Source organism: Canis lupus, chromosome 20 (assembly GCF_003254725.2).
Source record: "Canis lupus dingo isolate Sandy chromosome 20, ASM325472v2, whole genome shotgun sequence".
Lineage (NCBI taxonomy): Eukaryota > Metazoa > Chordata > Mammalia > Carnivora > Canidae > Canis > Canis lupus.
Window position 1 is genome coordinate 39275948 of NC_064262.1, and position 19085 is coordinate 39295032.

At 56.1% G+C, this 19085-nt stretch overlaps 3 protein-coding genes across 8 annotated transcripts; all 3 read left to right on the forward strand.

The window, feature by feature from the left end:
- The first annotated feature begins 300 nt into the window (after window positions 1-300).
- On the forward strand, window positions 301-4795 carry ZMYND10 (zinc finger MYND-type containing 10). 3 transcript variants are annotated; one of them, XM_025455950.3, is made up of 12 exons: window positions 301-411; window positions 1047-1155; window positions 2082-2198; window positions 2319-2372; window positions 2493-2627; window positions 2734-2822; window positions 2915-3015; window positions 3343-3515; window positions 3737-3862; window positions 3945-4066; window positions 4187-4312; window positions 4401-4795. In XM_025455950.3, exons 2-12 carry the CDS (start codon window positions 1084-1086, stop codon window positions 4474-4476), a joined length of 1191 nt encoding a protein of 396 aa, XP_025311735.1. In that variant the 5' UTR covers window positions 301-411; window positions 1047-1083; the 3' UTR covers window positions 4477-4795. The 3 variants fall into 3 exon arrangements, with proteins under 3 accessions (XP_025311735.1, XP_025311733.1, XP_025311734.1); XM_025455948.3 differs by lacking the exon at window positions 301-411 and adding an exon at window positions 545-784; XM_025455949.3 differs by lacking the exon at window positions 301-411 and adding an exon at window positions 551-737.
- A 285-nt stretch (window positions 4796-5080) lies between these two features.
- On the forward strand, window positions 5081-13834 carry RASSF1 (Ras association domain family member 1). Of its 4 annotated transcripts, none has more exons than XM_049097935.1 (6): window positions 5081-5353; window positions 7213-7319; window positions 11619-11723; window positions 11904-12201; window positions 12322-12437; window positions 12790-13834. In XM_049097935.1, the coding sequence occupies exons 1-6, from the start codon at window positions 5104-5106 to the stop codon at window positions 13024-13026; spliced, it is 1113 nt and encodes a 370-aa protein (XP_048953892.1). In that variant the 5' UTR covers window positions 5081-5103; the 3' UTR covers window positions 13027-13834. The 4 variants fall into 4 exon arrangements, with proteins under 4 accessions (XP_048953892.1, XP_025311740.1, XP_048953893.1 ...); XM_025455955.3 differs by having other exon boundaries at window positions 5086-5353; window positions 12880-13834; XM_049097936.1 differs by lacking the exons at window positions 5081-5353; window positions 7213-7319 and adding an exon at window positions 7345-8012.
- An 856-nt stretch (window positions 13835-14690) lies between these two features.
- On the forward strand, window positions 14691-17682 carry TUSC2 (tumor suppressor 2, mitochondrial calcium regulator). The gene is made up of 3 exons (XM_025455973.3): window positions 14691-14997; window positions 16102-16222; window positions 16354-17682. Exons 1-3 carry the CDS (start codon window positions 14852-14854, stop codon window positions 16417-16419), a joined length of 333 nt encoding a protein of 110 aa, XP_025311758.1. The 5' UTR covers window positions 14691-14851; the 3' UTR covers window positions 16420-17682.
- The last annotated feature ends 1403 nt before the right edge of the window (window positions 17683-19085 follow it).

Consider the following 19085-nt stretch of genomic DNA (forward strand, 5'->3'; position numbering starts at 1 on the left):
AGGGGCAAGAAATGAAGTACCGAAGGGGCAAAAGTGATACTGCAGAGATGCTGGTAAGCTGGTTTGGACATACTATTTCAAGAACTGGAGGCAGCCATACAGTCACCCAGAAAAAGATTACAGCAGTTAGTTCCTCACGAGAGGTGGTGGCAGCCTGTTAGACTGGGATGGAAAGACGTGGCCCCTGCGCAGTACCTGGGGGGGTAGAGCCAGCAGGCGGAGCCCGGCGCCAGACGTAGTGGAGCGAGAAAGCCACGGAGAGGGGCATCCGCGCGGCGGAGTTGGAGCCGCGACAGGAAGAGCTGGTGGGGGCAGCATGACCCTGTCCCTGAGCTGGTCTTGACGTCGGAGGAGGGAGCTTAGGCCACAGGAGTCTGTCGCTCAGGGCAGACCCTCGAGCCGCAGTCGGAGGTGAGGGAGAAGTTTGGGATCCAAGGGGCTTCCTTACCCGCCGCGGGGAAGGCGAGGCGGCCGGGGCCGGGGGCGGGGCCGGAGCCTGCGCGGGCCGCACTGCGCAGGCGCCGAGCTAACCGTTTCCATGACGGCGAGGACCCACGCGCCCCAACCGCTCCGCAACAGCTGCGTCCACAGCCTGGACCCAGCCGGAGACTTTCGGCTCCCCTGCCCCAGCGCCGGCTGCTGTCCGGGGTCAACTGAATCCCGCCTTCTGGCTCCCTGGCCCTGGCCACAACATGGGCGACCTGGAGCTGCTGCTGCCGGGGGAGGCTGACGTGCTGGTGCGGGGGCTGCGCAGCTTCCCGCTGCGCGAGATGGGCTCCGGAGGGTGAGGCAGCTGGATCCAAGGGTCGGGCGGTGTCACAGAGTCAGAGTCCTTGAATGGAGGAGTATGGGCCTGACACGGGGGAGAGGGTACCCAGTGTGGAGGAATCCCCAAGTGAGGAGACAAAGATCTCTGAGCCCCCTCTGGCCCCTCAGGATCAGGTTAGGCTGATTAGGTTCAGTAATACCCAAATTCAATAGTACCCAAACCCAGGTTAGGCTTCAGTAGCACCCCAAAACACATCCACCCCCTCTCTCTGGGGCAGGTGGAACCAGCAGCATGAGAACCTGGAGAAGCTGAACATGCAGGCTATCCTTGATGCTACAGCCAGCCAGGGTGAGCCCATCCAGGAGCTGCTGGTCACCCATGGGAAGGTATGCTGGGGTCACGGGCAGGGTTCCTGCCCTTCCTACCACCTCTCACCCCACCACTCTACCTCTCAGGAGCACCTCGGATGCCTTCACTTCCCTCTAGATGGTACTCTTGTCTTCCCCAAGAGAAAAGAGAGGAGTGTGTTACAGATTTGATTTTGCATCCCTTTTGGACAGGACACTGGCACACTAGGCCAAGTGTGAGACGTTGGTTGATTTGAGAGATAGTCGTAGATCATACAGCAGCCCAGGCTGTAGGGGGAGAGCCTACGTTCTAAAGACATCCTTGAATAGACTGTCAGGCCAGAGGGGGCCCTCACTGAAGTGGAGGTGGAACTTTGGCATGGAAGAAGGCAGCCTTCATAACTTGAGAGAAGAATTAGAAACCAGGGATGAGCCTACCTGGAAAATGAGCCAGGAGGTGACTCAAATAAATGACCTGAGATATCACTTGACAAAAGGGTTCCTCTGCAAAGAAAAGGTGGAGCCCCCTACTGGAGGGTGGGAGAGGACTAGGAAATTGTGCAGGGCCCTGAGTAAGGGTGAGGTCAAGGCACATGAGAACCTTGGAAGGCAGGAGGACAGGGACAAGGAGGGCATGAACAGGAGAGCCAGCCTGAGAGGAACACCTGGATGAGGACAGAGGGGACAAGGGTGTAGTTGGGGTGGGGAGGTGTAGGGGGCCAAGGCAGCCCAGGGACAAAGCAAGAGCCAGTTATAGGAAGCATGGGGAATGTCCCCACAAAGTTATTGAGAGCAGCTAGAAATGAAGGTCTAAGGTGCAGGAGAGAGCTTGGGAAGGTACCTATGGAGAGAATCTAGGAGCCTAGGGGAGTTTGAGGAGTCAGGCAGGACCAAGCCAGGGATGGGAGGGTGGCAAGGCCAAGGTAGGCCTACTTCATCTCTGTCCTTTCCTCTCCCCCTCAAAGATCCCAACACTGGTGGAGGAGCTGATTGCAGTGGAGATGTGGAAGCAGAAGGTGTTCCCTGTGCTGTGCAAGCTGGAGGACTTCAAGCCCCAGAACACTTTTCCCATATACATGGTGGTAAGCTGGGCCCCTGGTCACACCCTGCTCATGCCTTTAGAGGGCTCTGGATTTGACAAGAGAGCTGGTAATCTGATTCTTCCTTCAGTGGCTCCACGCTCTGTTCTCTTTATCTGACAGGTACACCACGAGGCCTCTATCATCAACCTTCTGGAGACAGTGTTCTTCCATAAAGTGAGGCATCAGCCCTGTCCACAAGCTGTTGCCACAGGCTAAGGCCTGACTGGGAAGAGGGGTTGTGTCTGTGTGGGGAGAGCATCAGAGACAGAATGTTCCCCTCTGCCTGTCCCTCAGGAGGTGTGTGAGTCAGCAGAGGACGCTATCTTGGACCTGGTAGACTACTGCCACCGAAAACTGACTATGTTGGTGGCCCGAAGTGGCCGTGGCAGCCCTCCCGAGGAGGAGTCTCAGGAGAGCACCCCCATTCAGGTAGGCTGAGGGTCCCTGGAGGTGCCAGTGGGTATAACACGCTCTCTCAAGGCCTGAGCAGGCAGGGGGTGGCCCAGCTAGAGCACCATGTGCCCCTGCCACCCAGGAGCTGCAGAAGCAAGCAGAGCTGATGGAGTTTGAGATCGCATTGAAGGCCCTCTCAGTGCTGCGCTACATCACAGACTGTGTGGACAGGTGGGCAGTCCTGCAAGGCCCAAGACCTGCAGTGGAGGACTGGGATCCTGGGCCTGTAGCCGCCGCTCACTTCTCTCCACCACCACCCCTAGCCTTTCCTTGAGCACCTTGAACTGCATGCTCAGTACCCACAACTTGCCCTGCCTCCTGGTGGAACTGCTGGAACACAGTCCCTGGAGCCGACAGGAAGGTGGTAAGGTCTTCCCCACCCCCTTGCCTAAGCCCCAGCTCATGGCTTCCCAGACATACCCCAGGATTGATGGGGACAGGCAGCTTGCTCACAAACTGCCCGCTAGCTCATAGAGGAGCCCAGAATGCCTCACACAAACTAGCTTAGACCTGGGCTTTGCAGCAGGTAAGGCCTGTGTGTCCACTGCTAAAGACTCACCCCGCTCTGGAGCAAGCAGACACCAGCCTTGGTGAGTCGTGCACCCGGGCAGCACTCAGGACCCCAGCCCATTCAGTTGGCTGACTCAGAGTGTGTAACACCTGCTCCTAGTGTTCTGGCTCCTCTCTCCAGGCAAGATGCAGCAATTTGAGGGTGGCCGTTGGCAGACAGTGGCCCCCACAGAGCACCCAAAATTGAGCAAGTTGGATGGGCAGGTGTGGATCGCCCTATACAACCTGCTGCTAAGCCCCGAAGCCCGGACCCGCTACTGCGTCACCAGCTTTGCCAAGGGACAGCTACTCAAGGTGGGGGAGCTCCTCCTGCACCAGTGCCACCCCATCCCACCCTGCCCTGCCCCACCCCTGCTGCTTATCACTGCCCACCTGCCTCAGCCCCAGTCCTCTTTCCAGACCCTGAAGCTCAGGTGTCGCAGCAGCTAGTGGGACGTGGTCCCCACAGGCACCCCAGCCCAGGCCCTCCCTGGTCAGCACCACTTCACACTGGCCTTCCCTGGACTCCCTTGCAGCTTCGGGCCTTCCTCACAGACACACTGCTCGACCAGCTGCCCAACCTGGCAGACCTGCAGGGTTTCCTGGCCCACCTGGCCCTGACGGAAACCCAGCCCCCAAAGAAGGACTTGGTGTTGGAACAGGTAGGTACCAGGAAGTCAGCTGCTCAGGACTACTGCCCACCTTGCCAGCTCCTCCCTGACACTTTCCACTTTTCTCTCTCAGATCCCAGAAATCTGGGAGCGGCTAGAAAGAGAGAACAGAGGCAAGTGGCAGGCTATTGCCAAGCACCAGCTGAGGCACATATTCAGCCCTTCAGAGCAGGACCTGCGACTACAGGCACGAAGGTGAGGCCCACTGAGTGGGCAGAAGGGATAGGAGGGATGCAGAAGGCATGGACACAGGCAGAGGTGCTCTTGTGCCCCCACTGGCCAGGCACAGCCAGCCTTTCCTGACCTCTTTCTTAGATGGGCTGAGACCTACAGCCTGGACGTCCTAGAGGCAGTAACCCCAGAGCGGCCCCGCTGTGCCTACTGCAGTGCAGATGCCTCCAAACGGTGCTCACGGTGCCAGAATGAATGGTATTGCTGCAGGTGAGGGTATCCTAGGAACTTGGACCCCTAAGCCCCACTTCTATACCCCGCACAAGCACTGCATGCTTACCAGCCCACCTGCCTGCAGGGAGTGCCAAGTCAAGCATTGGAAGAAGCATGGAAAGGCTTGTGTCCTGGCAGCCCAAGGTAACAGAGCCAAGTGAAAGCTGCAGCTGCTGAGGGCCAAGCACCCATGCCCTACAACCCACCCCCAGTGTGCCCTTGAACCTCTCGAAACCTCAGCCAGGGCTCCAGCCTCCCAGGTGGTGAGCAGAGCGAGCGCCGCGAGGTAGTGAGCACAGCGAGCCCAGCAAGCTGCTGACCCATCTTCCCCAGTAAAGGCTGCTCGCTTCCTGCCCTACCCTGCGGGTAGGCTGAGGGTGCTGCCTCAGCAGCTGGAGCGGGAGGCCTGGGCGAGGCAAGACAAGGGCCGGATGTGGGGACCCTGTGCCTCTAGCACAGTAAAGCTAGTCTCTAGAAACAGCCTGTCTCCGAGTGGCCCTTCTTGGTGGTCGTCGTCTTGGGACGGGGGGCGGGGGTGGGGTGCACCCGGATGCAGGAAGAAAAGGAAAGGGAGCGCCGGGACTCTGCGAGATCGCCCCCCGCCCCTACTCCGCCTGCGGGCCGACACAGCCCGGGCACCCGGGTTTGCACTGCGCCGCTCGCCCTGGTTCTCTCGCCGCCCAGCCTAGATCCCGGGGGCGGCGCCGCCTCGCGGCCCGCCCCGCGGCCCCGCCCGCCCCGCGCTCGCTCGCGCCCAAAGCCGGCGGGAGTCCGGGCCCGACCCGGCCATGTCCACCGAACCCGAGCTCATTGAACTGAGGGAACTGGAGCCCGCGCGGCGCGGAGGTCCGGGCCGCAGCCGGCTGGAGCGAGCGAACGCGCTGCGCATCGCACCGGGGACCGCGCGCAATCCGGCACGGCAGCTGGTCGCGGGCCGCGGCCACCACTTCCAACCTGCGGGGCCCGCCACGCACACGTGGTGCGACCTCTGCGGCGACTTCATCTGGGGCGTCGTGCGCAAGGGCCTGCAGTGCGCGCGTGAGTAGCAGCCCCGCGCGCTGGGAGAGCGAAATGCGCGGCCAAGGGGCAGTGCCGTCGCTGCGTGTCAAGTCGCAAAGGAGGGGGTCGGTCGGCAGGGTCGGTTCCTAACTGGCAGTGGGCCAGGTCCACTGCCTTTGCTCCATCGTGTAAGAAAGTGCAGGCAGACAGATGGTTTATAGCCTTGTTCTATACCACCTGCATTGGGCGCACATTTATGCAGAGGCGGATGCCTGTGAATAACTATGAACAAGGTGCTGATTTCAAGCTTTTTATCTTTTAAGTGCCTTGGCTCTTCTTGAGAAGTCTGTATTTCGACCAATCTCTAAGTCCATGTTCCCAAGCCTGCTCTTTCCCAAAGATTCACTCACTGCCCCACCCCCCCAGAATCTCTGGGAGGAGGGGGAATTTACCCACCTATGGAGGCAAGCAGGGAAAAAGTACCTTGGGTGGGTCTTCTACAAGCAAGAATTTAATTGAGCAAATACCTATTGCAGGCCCAGCCAACCAGGTGCTAAAACACAAAACATCACACACCAGCAGTCTTTCTGCCAGCAAGCAGAGGCTGCTGTCCCCCTGGCTATACACCAGCTAGAATTGGTTGGGATTTTACAGCCCTCCAAACCCCTATGCCTGGACTTCAGACCTGTTGAATCCATCACTAGGAATGTATCAGCAATTTACAAAAAAAAAAAAAAAAAAAATCATTTCAGTAGGCAGCCTGGAATTGAGAGCAATTGAGAATCACTCCTCTGGCCCATTTAGGGATTTAGAGAAGGTATCCTAGGCCTATGTAGGTGTAGAGACCCTCTCATCCAGTACAAGAGTCTGTCCTGAACACCAGAGCTGTGACAGAAAACCAAGCATGAGCAAGGGCTGAGACATTGCAGTGATCCCATGGAGAAATAAAGTGACATAGGGATGAAATACAGGACAATGTGTCAGAAGCAAAGAGAAGAGAGGGATCAAGGGTGATTTGGGATTTTTGCCTCAAACAGGGACAGTAGTGATTTTTGCTAAGATGAGAAGCTCTGGGGAGAGGAGAGGGGAGGTGAAAGAAAAGTTGGTTTTGGTCACATTGGGTTGACACAGGCTTTGATCTGAGGAGGGAGGTTAGGGATGGAAGACTTGGATCTGGGGTTGTACACAGAGCAGGGCAATGGCAGTGATCAGGATTGAGTCTCAAACACTCTTGCCCATTAGATCTGGGAGTTGAGGCAGAACCAAAGAAGCTGAGCAGGAGCTGCAGGGCATGGGAGGAAAACCGGGGCAATGGGGGGCCCTGGAAGCCAAGGGGAGCAAGCATCAAACGATGCTGGGGGGCATGGTGAGGATGCAGAAGGGATCTGGCATTGGAACGTGCACAGGTTGCTAAGGACCCTAACCATTATCCTGGAGGGAGGATCAAGCCTGACTGGAATGGGTAAAGGAGAGAGTGAAGATGAGGAATTACACTGTGTATGCAGATAAATGATATGTTTTGGTGTGAGGGATGTAGACAGATGACAGCTAAAGGGGTTAAAGGGTTAAAGATTTGGGGGGTTTGCCCTTCAAGTAAATGCTGGGGGCGGGGGGGGGGGGGCGCTTGACAGTGCGGAAGGGGGATCTCCGTGCTAGAGATCCAGCTATTCAACCGGCCTGGATCCCTAACCGCCTGAGGCCTTCCCGCCAGTTTCCAGACGTCGGGAGACCAACACTAGAATCTGCATAGCAGCGGCAGGGTACCCGGGCCGTAAGACAAGGCGGGTCATGCAAAGCCTGGCGGGCAACCGCCTTCGTCCCGGGGTTTCTCTGCCGTCCCCGGGATGCTTCTCTGAACTGGAGCCGGGGCTCCGCCTCACGGCCAGGCCTCTCTGCAGATTGCAAGTTCACATGCCACTACCGTTGCCGCGCGCTTGTCTGCCTGGACTGCTGCGGGCCCCGGGACCTGGGCTGGGAACCTGCGCTGGAGCGGGACACGAACGTGGTGAGCGCGGGGCAAGGGGTGGCGTACGGAAAAGGTGCGCAGACCAGCCGGCCACACGGCAGGAGTTGCTTAGGGCCGCCCGGTTACGCGCAATGCGCGTTCGAACAGCGGGTTTTCCCGCGGCCGAGAGCGGCTGGAAGGGGTACCAGGGATGCTGACTCCGCGCGGATTGCCCGGAATAGCCGAGGCTCCACGCCCGCGCAATTTCCGCACCTTCCCGCATCCGCATCCGGTCGTGCAGCCACGCTGGTGTACATGCGCAGACGCGCCGACTTGTTCCCCAAAAGAGGTGTGGTCTGCGAGGCGGAGCCGAGCTGGGCTGCCTGGGCTATGAGGTCACTCCTGGAGGCGGGGCGTGTGTGAACCCGCCCCTCGAAGTCCCCCCCCCAATGAGAAGGGAGCCAGATCGTGGCTGTCTACGTCTCGGCGTTAACGGTTGCGGCGCGAACCCTGATCCCAGCGCACGCGCACACGCGTCTCGGGCGGTGGTTGGAGGCCACGGGCGCACGGGGCTCGAGGAGCTGGCGGGCGGGCGCGGCGATGGGCGAGGTGGACGCGGGGACGCCTTCTTTCGAGATGACCTGGAGCAGCACGACGAGCAGTGGCTACTGCAGCCAGGAGGATTCGGACTCGGAGCTGGAGCAGTACTTCACCGCGCGTACCTCACTGGCGCGCAGGCCGCGTCGGGACCAGGTGGGGGCCGGGGTTTTGGGCGGCGGGCCGGTGATGATCGCCAGGCCCCTGCGCCTTTCCGCTGAGTTGCCGGCTCGAGTCGGTGCGCAGTCCCTCTCTCCCATCAGTGGGGATTCCATACCGGCCCGGGGCCCGCCCGCGGAACCGTGTGCCGGGCTCTCGCGCCTCGGTGCCGGGCGCCGAGGCCTTGTCGTCTCTGTCACAGACCGGTTGAACCAGGGGAAGCAGCTACGTGGCTTGGGGTAGACCCGGGACGGGCATGATCCACCTATGACTAAAGCCGACTGCGCAGTCTGGACGAGCACCTCGGTTTCTGCGTTCGGACGCTCCCACTGCCTCTGGGGGACGGGGGTGGAGGTGGGGGTGGTGGGAGGAAGTGGAAGGGGAGGTGTCCTCGCCGGGAACTGGGAAATGTGTTTAGCAGGAAGGTTCGGGCCCCTGCGTTTGTACTCCTGGTCGGAGCCAACTGAGTCCCCACCTCTTACCCAGCTTGGCCTGCCACCAGCTGCTGGAAAGTGGAGGATTCTGGAGTGGACCTGCCTGGAGTGCTCGCTTCGGGAGCACATATACTAAAATTGGTGTGGACCTGTAGGAAGAGTATTTGGGAATGGATGGGCAGGAAGCCTAGTTCTGGACTGTTAGCAAACAGGAGCATCTTATCCACAGGAAGTGAGGCAGGCTAGATAGTACAAAGCCCAGAGGAGGGGTCAAGAAAGAGGGGCCACTAACCCAAGACTGTAAGATGTGGTGCTAGAGCAGCTGTTCCTCTCGGAATCTCCTAGGTGTCCCCATTACCAGACACCTCTGTGCTGTGTGTCATGAGTGTGAAGGCCAAGCTCAGGTAACTGTTCTAGAGCTGGTACACCTCAGGGGAGCACCCTGGACAGAGCATCAGGGAAGAGAGACGGGGACCCTGAAGCTCAGGATATCTTGCAGCAATAGGGCAGAGTTCCTCACATGAACCTCGAAAAGGGACTTGTGAGTAATTCTTCAGATGAAAATTTTATACTCTTAGATTAAATTTTACTCAAAAGTTCAGCCCAGATCTTAAAATATAAGGTTTGAATGTGGATCCCTGGGACTGTCACTCAGGCTTGAGCCATTTTCCATTGTGGAACGGTGAGAAAACCACAAGACATGAACCAATTGAAAAGGAGTCTGGGAGGGGATCCCTGAGTGGCTCAGGGGTTTAGCGCCTGCCTTTGGCCCAGGGCGCGATCCTGGAGTCACGGGATCGAGTTCCACATCGGGCTCCCTGCGTGGCTTCTGCTTCTCCCTCTGCCTGTGTTTCCGCCTGTCTCTTTCTCTCTGTCTCTCTCCTCTCTCTCATCAAAAAATAAAATCTTAAAAAAAAAAAAAAGAAAGAAAGAAAGGAGTCTGGGGAGTCCCCAATTGTATGTAAAGTAAAAACCATCAGTCACTATGGACAGTGGTAGAGTGGACAGTGGGTCAGTGTAGTGCAGGAGAAGGGAAATTCCATGGTCCTGCTGTGCACACCTCTGCGATGGCTGTTGGAATCCTCCAACAGGAAGCTTTGGAAGTGGAAAAAGAAACTTTTTTCTTTTAGAATCCTGGCAGGACAATGCAGTGCCTCCTGTCCAAGTCCCTTGTTATATGAGTAAAGATGCTAAGGAAGGAGGAAAAAAAGTACTAAGGGAGGTTTGCCTGGAGAGGGTAAGAGACTAGAACATAGGTCGCTGCACCTCAGTCAGGGCTCCTTGATAACTGAGGAAGGGATGAGTAAGAAGCAAGTGTTCTCATCCTCAGGCTGGAGCTCAGAGCCATCCCAAGGAGGGGAAATAGGTTGGTGCCATCTCTCTGCCCACTGTTCTGTAAACAGAATTCTCTTCCTTCTGGTCCTGGTACTAGAGTTTACTCCGCTCTCCTCCTGCCCCATAGCACTCTCCCATCCTGGTACTTCTTCCTGTCCCAAGCCCTCTCCTTGGGCCTGAACAAATACATCCACCCTTTATTCCCAGGATCCAGCCTTCATTTTACCAGCCAATCTTCCAATCTCCCATTTCCGAGGGCCCACACTATTTGTTCATTACTAGTCTTAGAGGGTTTGTCCCTCCCCCCAGTAAGATTTCTACTGGAGTTTTCACTTCTTAGTGCTCTCCTCCATCCAGAGGATTTTTTTTTTTTAAACCTGGGGGAGCAAACAGGCTTCAGTCCCCACCTCTCCCCTAATACTTTTTCCCTGTGAGGCCCCCACTTCAGTCCTCAGTGCCACATACTTACTGGCAGGTTCTAGGTAAAGAGCATACTGCTAAAAAGCTGTTCCAGGTGTACAGTCTCATCTATCCTCCCTATTCATCCCCATCAGATGGTTTAAGCTTAGGGGCTCCAAGGCAGCAGTCAGGGAGAAGCCTGCCTCTCCTAGGCTCAGAGCTGGACACGAGGTTATTCTGCAGGAGACCAGCTGGTAAGAACTCCCCTGGGACAAAGCATTGGTCAGCAGTGATCTCAGCTGTGTCTGTGACACTCCCATTTCAACCAGGGCTGACGTCAACAGGAAGTAAGGCTGATGCAACGGAACCAGGGAGTTTGGTAGAAAAAAAAAAAAAGTTAATTCAGAGCTCTGGCTGCCCTGGTCCCTACTCTACCCTTCCAACAAGAATCCAGCCCCTGGAGGATTAGGGGCTGTGCTGAGTGGTAGAGCTAAAACTCTTTGGGCTGAACCTCCAGATAGGAGGGAGGAGGTACAGAAGCCTACCTGCTTGGCACTCGTGGGACAGGCTCTACTAGGAGGCAGATTGGAGCCTGGCCTGAAGCAACCTTTTGTGCAGCTTGTGTCAAGATCAAATGACATGTCACAGTGGTTTCCTCCCAATGTGTGAAACATAACAAAGCTGGCCCCAAGTCCCCCATGAGAGGGTGTTAACATTGTACAGGTTGCCCTCACCCTCATACCCACAGCTAGCTGAGCTCCTGGTGTACACCAGTCCCCATACCTTTCACCCTGTGGTCATGGCCCTTTGCCAGGGCAGAGTAGCCAAGTAGTCTCCCTTCTCTGGGACACCTCTGACCCCACCTAACTAGGATGCTGAAGTCAGGCTGTGCACTTGAAAGGTGGTTTTACTGTCAATAAGAATCCCACATCTTGGGATGCCTGGCTCAGCAGTTTAGTGCCTGCCTTCAGCCCAGGGCATGATCCTGGAGTCCTGGGATTGAGTCCCAGATCGGGCTCCCTGCTTGGAGCCTGCTTCTCCCTCTGCCTGTGTCTCTGCCAATCTCTCTCTCTCTCATGAATAAATAAATAAAATCTTATTTTAAAAAAAAAAGAATCCCACATCTTTTTTTGTATATTCAGTTGTCTTGGTTTTAAGGTATCCTTAGGGCCTCACCCAGTGCTGAGGAGACCTCATGTGGGCAGCATTAAGAAGCCAAATGACTCTGCCTTTGCTGTGCCCATCCATAGCATGCAAAACCAGGAGCAGTAATGGATTCTTCTCATCAGGACTCAAGCTTTGTAGTCAGTTTCCAAAGGCTCCCCCAGACGCAGTTTTTCAAAGTGGCCCACAGACTCACCTCCCTGTCTGTAACACACATTGCAGTGAGATAGGTTCTTTTAGGGCCCTATGTCCATCCTGTCCCATCTTTCAGGATGAGCCTGCGGAGTGGGAGATACCTGACCTTTCTCAGGCTGAGGTTGAGCAGAAGATAAAGGAATACAATAGCCAGATCAACAGCAACCTCTTCATGAGCCTGGTGAGTCGACAGCCTGGGGAAGGGGTATGAGGAGAGGCTACAGCTCTCCTGTATAAGGTATTCTTGGGTGGGCCTAAGCAGTGATTTATTCACATCCAGCCTAGTCCCAAGTGGACTAGCGGTGTCCAAGTCTGTTCCATCTCACTAGAACCTAGTCATGGTTCGGTTTCTCTTCTTCAGAACAAGGATGGCTCCTACACAGGCTTCATCAAGGTTCAACTGAAGCTGGTGCGCCCTGTCTCAGTGCCCTCCAGCAAAAAGCCACCGTCCTTGCAGGATGTGAGGCGGGGCCCAGGGCGAGGCACAGCTGTGAAGCGTCGCACCTCCTTCTACCTGCCCAAGGATGCTGTCAAGCACCTGCATGTGTTGTCACGCACGCGGGCACGTGAGGTCATTGAGGCCCTACTTCGCAAATTCTTGGTGGTGGATGACCCCCGCAAGTTTGCACTCTTTGAGCGGGCTGAGCGCCATGGCCAAGGTGGGCTTCCCATCTACCCCACCATGCATGAGGGTATATATGCATGCACCATGTGTGAGGGGCTAAGTGCACTGGGCCTGACTCTAATCAAACACTCTTGCCTCCCTGCCTGTCCCTCAGTGTACCTCCGGAAGCTGTCGGATGATGAACAGCCCCTGCGTCTGCGGCTCCTTGCAGGGCCCAGCGAGAAGGCCCTAAGCTTTGTCCTCAAGGAGAATGACTCTGGGGAGGTGAATGTAAGTACACAGCCCTCTTTCGGTTTCTTGGTTGTCATTGGGCAGGGCTAGTGGATTGCAGCTGCATTAAAGTTGGAAGGAGGAATAGGACTGGAGAAAAAGCCATGCAAAGCCTCTCCAGGAGTATGTGAGTCTTGTAGCTACAATGAAACTTTCTGGCTCCAAAGTATTGGGTCTGTGGAGACACAGTGTGGGCATAACCTGTCCACAGATTACTGGGGAACATCTGGTTTGGTTGCCTGTCTTTGAGGTGATTGCTCTACGTTGTGGGGCCCATCTTCTAAACAGACTATTGTCAAGAATCCTAGCTCAGGCCATTCAGGCCAGAACCTAACAGAAAGCCTCATCCTAGCTGTGCGACATGACTGCTGCTCTTCTCTGGGGAGGGCCTCCTGGTTTGGCCATGCCTGCTGCAGCCTGTTTCCCCCCTCTCCACCTGCAGTGGGATGCCTTTAGCATGCCTGAACTACACAACTTCCTGCGCATCCTTCAGCGGGAGGAAGAGGAGCACCTCCGCCAGATCCTGCAAAAGTACTCTTATTGCCGTCAGAAGATCCAGGAAGCCCTTCACGCCTGCCCCCTGGGGTGACCTCTCATACCCCTGGATGAAAGGAGGAGAGTAGGCAGCGCCGAGGGCGTGCCGTGTGAGTGTGACAGGGCCCATGTGGCCTGAAGAATGAGTGTGCATGGAGGTCGTCACTTACTGGGGGAATGAGCCCAGAGAACAGCAAGGGAGCTGGCCCCCTGTGTCCACCCATGAGTGTAGCAGAGTATGGCTCTGTACCCTTCTGCCCTTCGTGTAGTGGGTCATGGTGGGCCAGGGTTGCCCCTGGAAGCTGCTCCAAGCTTGCAGCAGGGATAGAGAAGAATTAAGTCTCCTTAATTCATGTCTCAGATACCAGAATCTTGGGAGACCCTACAAACAGAATAGGGTCATGTTTGGAGGGAGGAGGGCCCTCATCTATGGAGAAAGGTCGTATGTTTTGGGTCTTGGATGGGGGCGGTCAGGACAGTCAGAGCCAAGGGCGGGTGTTCAAGATAAGGCAAGCATAGGGGAAGAGTCTAGGTTTCCCTCTACAGTGGCTTCTGACTCCTCATACACACTGGGATCAGGGAATGCTTGCTCATGGTGCAGCAACAGTGCCTCAGTGCCTCCTCCAAGGAGGATGTCCCTAGGCCAGGGTCTGTGTGAGTGTAAGCACTGGTCCAGGTCTGTGCCTTGTTTGCCAATCAAAGCGAGGGTCTTTCCCTCAGTTATTTTTGATGATGTGTGCGAATGTATGTAATGTTTTGTGGCCTCAGCTGCATACCTCCTGTGGGGAAGGGGGTGGGGGTGACAGTCATCATCAGGGCCTGGGGCCTGAGAGATTTGGCTGAATAAAGATTTAAGAATTCTGCTTTTGAACTCTTTATTATGGGCCCTCAACTGAAGTTGCCCCTTATGTCAGTGGCTGCCAAGGGTGATGGACAGGCTCACAGAGCACCTTCTCAAAGTCACCATGTGATCAATTTGTGAAGGATATGGGGTACAAATATGTTCTATCATTTATTACACAGCACCATGGGGTTCAGGTGGTGGTAGGGGCAAGAATATAAGCTAGAGTTTAGGGAACTCACATCCCTCCCAATACACACATACACACACACACACTATATATATATATATACCCCAAGCTGTGGGAGGCGTTTTCACCAAATATTTACTGAGCTACTACTGTGGACCAGATACTGTTCATGGCACCGAAGATGCGACATCTGTTAATTCTTGCCTTCGTGAAGCATGCCTCCTAGTGAGTTTGTAAAGAACACTGAAATTCTTCAGACTGAACGTAGCTATACATTTGACCAATTAATTTTCCTTAGGTTTTGTTTCTCCTCTACATGCGACAGTGTAGATCGCAGAAACTGGGAGTAAAAGGGAGTCCAGAGGGCAGTGCGCCGCCTGGCCTGGGGCAGCCCTAAAGTGCTGGTTGCGGGGAAGCTGGTGGTTGGGCAGGCCCGCTGGACCTGACCTCTGCGGGTCGAGGACGTCGGAGCCGCCACACAAGAAGAAAGCAGGAGGACACAGCGTCCACTTTACTGGGTGGGAGCTGTCCCAGCTGAACAGAGCGTGGCCTGCTGGGACCTGACGTTTCGCGGTGCCTGCTGGGATGCCTAGCTTCTGAAAAGGCTATTGGTCCCGCCCCGAGGACCGACGAGAGAGCCAGCCAATCAGAGAAGGCAGCGTGCAGAGCGTGCGGAAGCGGAAGTGAGGTTTCCGTGGAGACAGCGGAGCCTGCGGAAGGCGGCGGCGGCGGCAGCGGCGGCGGCAGCGGCAGCACCTGCCAGCGGAGGCCGAAGCAGGGCATGGCGGCGCCGACTGTCCTGTGAGAGCAAAGCGGCCGCGGGGCTCGCCATGCGCCGGCGGCCCTGACATGGGCGCCAGCGGCTCCAAAGCTCGGGGCCTGTGGCCCTTCGCCTCGGCGGCGGGGGGCGGCGGCCCGGAGTCGGCAGTCGCTGAGCAAGCTTTGGTACGGCCGCGAGGTCGAGTCGTGCCCCCCTTCGTATTCACGCGCCGCGGGTAAGGGTGCGGATTCCGCCCCGGGGAGAACAGGCGGGCGGCGGGGCGCCCCACGTCAGAGGGATCTCCAGTTCGAGCCAGGAAAAGTCCCATGTTTCGGGCCCCCGTGGGATCAAGAGGTGGGGAAAGCAGAGCAGTCAGTTCCTAGAGACCTGGATGCTCTGAAGGTTTCCCTAGGGGAAGATTGGGCCTGCGGCTTGTCCATGGGCAGGCCCTCTGCACGGTAAAACTGAGATAAAGCCTCCCTGAGACTTCAGGATTTCTTCCTTTCATCCCTTCCAGCTCAGCATGCAAGTTGAAGGCTCCTAGCCTCCGTCTCCTCCAATTCTTCTGAAGGAGGAATAACCCTATTTTGGCTGTTTCCATACCCCACCGTGGTGGCGTTGGGTCTCTGAGGGTAGTAGCCAGGAAAGTAGGATCCTAGTGTTGAGGATGGAGCCTGGGTAAAAGGACCCTCACCCAGATACGTTCTTCAGATCTGGAGTGCTGACCTCCCCTATCTTTTCCATGGGCCCAGACGGACTACTATATTGGCCTGCCCCTGTTGGGCCCAGGGAAGTGGTACTCGTGATGCTGGAGACTTGACTGTAGATACTAGAAAGAGCCAACCGTGGTAGTTTGCCTACAACAGCCACCTGGGGTGGGTGGGGAGGATTCAACCTTTTTCTCTTTAGGCTCCCTCCTAGCTCAGGCAGCTGCCATCTCAGGTTGGCCCAAGGCCAGCAGTATTTTCTGGAGTGAGACACATGCCTAGGTCATCATGCTACCCACTCTAGAAGTCCTGGGTGAAGGCAAGGGCCTGATGTTGACGTGGCTACTTTTTGCTTAACAAACCAATGATGAGAACTGGCCTTGGCAATGTGCTCTGATACGATCTCTCTTCCTAGAGCCTGAGAGGGTAGCCCTGGCTACCATCCCACTCCCCACTTGCTTCTAGTAGACCCAGGCCCTAAACAAGGGTTTCTTCCAGCTTATTATCCTCTCTCCCTCCCACCAACGTTGTTCCTCCCCATTTGGAGATGGGTACACTTCCCTGTAGTCTGGTCATTTGCCATGACCGGGTATGGGGCTCCAGCCCAGCCCGTTCCCTGTCTTTCCACACAGCTCCATGTTCTATGACGAGGATGGGGATCTGGCTCATGAGTTCTACGAGGAGACAATCGTCACCAAGAACGGGCAGAAGCGGGCCAAGCTGAGGCGGGTGCATAAGAACCTGATTCCTCAGGTGAGGGGCTGGGCAGTGGTCATAGAGCCTATGTTGAGTATATGGAAGTAGACCCAGATGGGGTCTGCTGTCATGGTGGGGGCTTTTTGGGGGGAGGAGCTGGCCCTCACAAGCCTCTGTTTCCATGGCAGGGCATCGTGAAGCTGGATCCTCCCCGCATCCACGTGGATTTTCCTGTGATCCTCTATGAGGTGTGAGCCTGGGGAGTGGCAGGCATAAGCACTCCCTACCCCATCGAGAAAGTCCCAGGCTCAAGGTGTGGCTTCCATTAAGGAACCTAAGCTGGGGCCACAACCCTGAATAAACTGCATTGGCCTGGAAACTTCAGCTGTGAGCAGGGCAGTCCTGCAATATTGGTTGGGTGTTGGTTTGTATGTGGACAAGAGGTGGCTGGTGGCTGGCGAGGGCTATGGCAGAGTTACCAGCCCACCTTCCCCAGCAATCCCTATAAGGAGCATGGCAGGGCATATGCTGGTCAGGAATGCCTGGTTCCTGCACCCTTGCCTGGCCTGCTTTCTTCCAAGCTTGCCTAGGGCCCAGCCCTGCTAGGGGCTACAGCACTTTACAAGCAAGGTCTGCCTTCTTCCAGCCCCTGGGCTGTGGGAGCTATACACAAGTGGGAACTTCCTTTCCCTCATTTCCCTTACCCCCTTGTTGGAGCATTTCAGCCGTTTGCTACCTCGATTCCTTCTGTGTTGGACAGAGGCAGAGAGCAGTGCAAGCCTGATTCTTCCTGCCTGCCTGCTCATCTGTTCCGACTCTCAGATGGATGGACAGTTTTCTGGCTGTTAATAGGAGATGGGACTGGTGTGGGAGGATTCTCCCTTCACCCAGGGCTGGACTGATCCCTCCCCCATTGCAACTACTGTTGCCCCCCCCCCCCCCCCACACACACACACACACCCAGTTGAGAGGGCATAAGACAGACGGGATCAGGAAGGGCTATGATGCCTGTGCCTATGGGGAATTGCCCCAACCCACCTACTTTGTCTATTCCTCCTTGCCTTTGTGCCAGCCCCCCCAACACACACACACACACACACACACACCTACCTACCCCTGCTATTGGGAGGAGATCATCTGCCACCCTTTGGTGAGGGACAGCACGCTAGGGCTGGTGCCAGTAGCGGTAAGGAGCCCACCACCCTTTTTCCTACAGTATACCCATCCCTCAGGATCAGTCAACGGAAGGTACTAGAGCCCCTGGGTAGAGACATAAAGGAGAGATCAACCATAAAGGAATACTTAAAATGTGAAAGTTTGTAAATAGTCTAGTCCATGATGTTGGGGCAGAGTCTGATTTCTACATCAAAATGACTTTTTTTTTTAATTCCTTACTGTGCAAGCTCTGTGCTTTTAAGAGTATGGGAAATGGCTTGGGAAGGGTGGTCCCCAATCTAAGAAAGCTGTTGTGTTATTTGTTTAGTTTCAATAAAATTATTTGTAGACCCTGCATACAAGAGTGCCATCTGCTGTGACATCCAGTGTCTAGATTGGGCCACTCTGATGGCCCCCCATGTATATCAGCAAGGCTCAGTCCCAGTAAGCCTGAGCCCAGCCTGTGGTCATCCCAGCTGTGACCAGCAGGTGGCAGTGTATTCACAGCCCTCAGGGCAGGCCCCCTCAGAATGGAAGCCCTAACTTGTCTATTGTGTTTAATAGGTGGGGACTATTGGAAGGAATTGGAAGGCTTTGGGGTGGTTCACTAGGGATTGGCCCCACCTGCCAGACCTGATGTGAGACCATCACCTCAGGTAGTTCTCCAACAGCTATCCTGCCCCAAGCAGTGCCAGCTGACCTCACATGAAGTCACAGCACAAACCCCATGGACTGCCAAGACCCATCTTAAGTGGACAGCAATCAGATGGGTGCCACCATGCCCTTGGCCTACTGCCAGGCTATGTAGCCCAAACCCACCTGCTTCCTCCCAGGACTGCATGTGGATTCCACCAGGAGAATGGGCTTGGGGCTTCTATTCCATCATGCAAACTCACCCACCTAGTATGTTCTCCGTTTCTGACACTGTGTTCTCACCTCTAGTTGCACCCTATGTACATTTGGCCTGCACCTCTCAGGCCCTGCTATAAGGCTGCTTCTCAGCTCAGCCCTTGGCCATCAGCCCTCTTCTCGTTAGGGAAGAGGGAGTTTAGGGACACAGGCTTCTGGGTCTGGGGAGTTGGCCTGCCAGTCTTTTGGAGGCTTAAATTTGTCACATCCGGAGGAGGATCATCCTGTGCAGCCTTTGTAGTTCTTTGGGCACCTTCCCACTTTCCTGATCAGATGCCAGACATAAGGCCTGTCATCCTCCGTTATCCCCCTTACCGCCCCAAGGCCAGGGTTCTTCCATGCCAGATGGCATCCCATCTCCCATCACCACTCTCCCAGTGTGGGGGAACTCCCTGTGTTCAGCCTGCCCCAGCTGACCCCAAAGCTGGAAACAATGGGGGGTCAGGGCAGTGCTCCTCCACTCCCTTCCACTGGGCTGTGCTCACTTCCTTCCTGCTGGCTGCCTGAGGAAGTGTCCTGCCCTGGGACAGTCTGGTCTGGCCTTTGTTTCCCCAGGGGCCCCCACCCTCGCAGTTTCCAAGGCTTCTGTCCCTTGTGGAGCTAGCACAGTGGTATGAGGACACACCCTCCCTTGCCATGTCCTGGACTCCTTGGTCCTCAGGGACAGACTCTGAGGCATGTACCCAATTGCCCCAGTTGCCCAGTCTTCTGCAGCCTTCTGTTAGGACAGAGGCCCTGGGTATCAAGGAGGTGGGCTGGTAGGGTGAACAAGGTAAGCTCAGGGTGACTTGAGGATGTGCATACTTGTCCAACCCTCTGGAACAGTCTGCTGAGACTCTGCTGCAGCTCTCTCGGG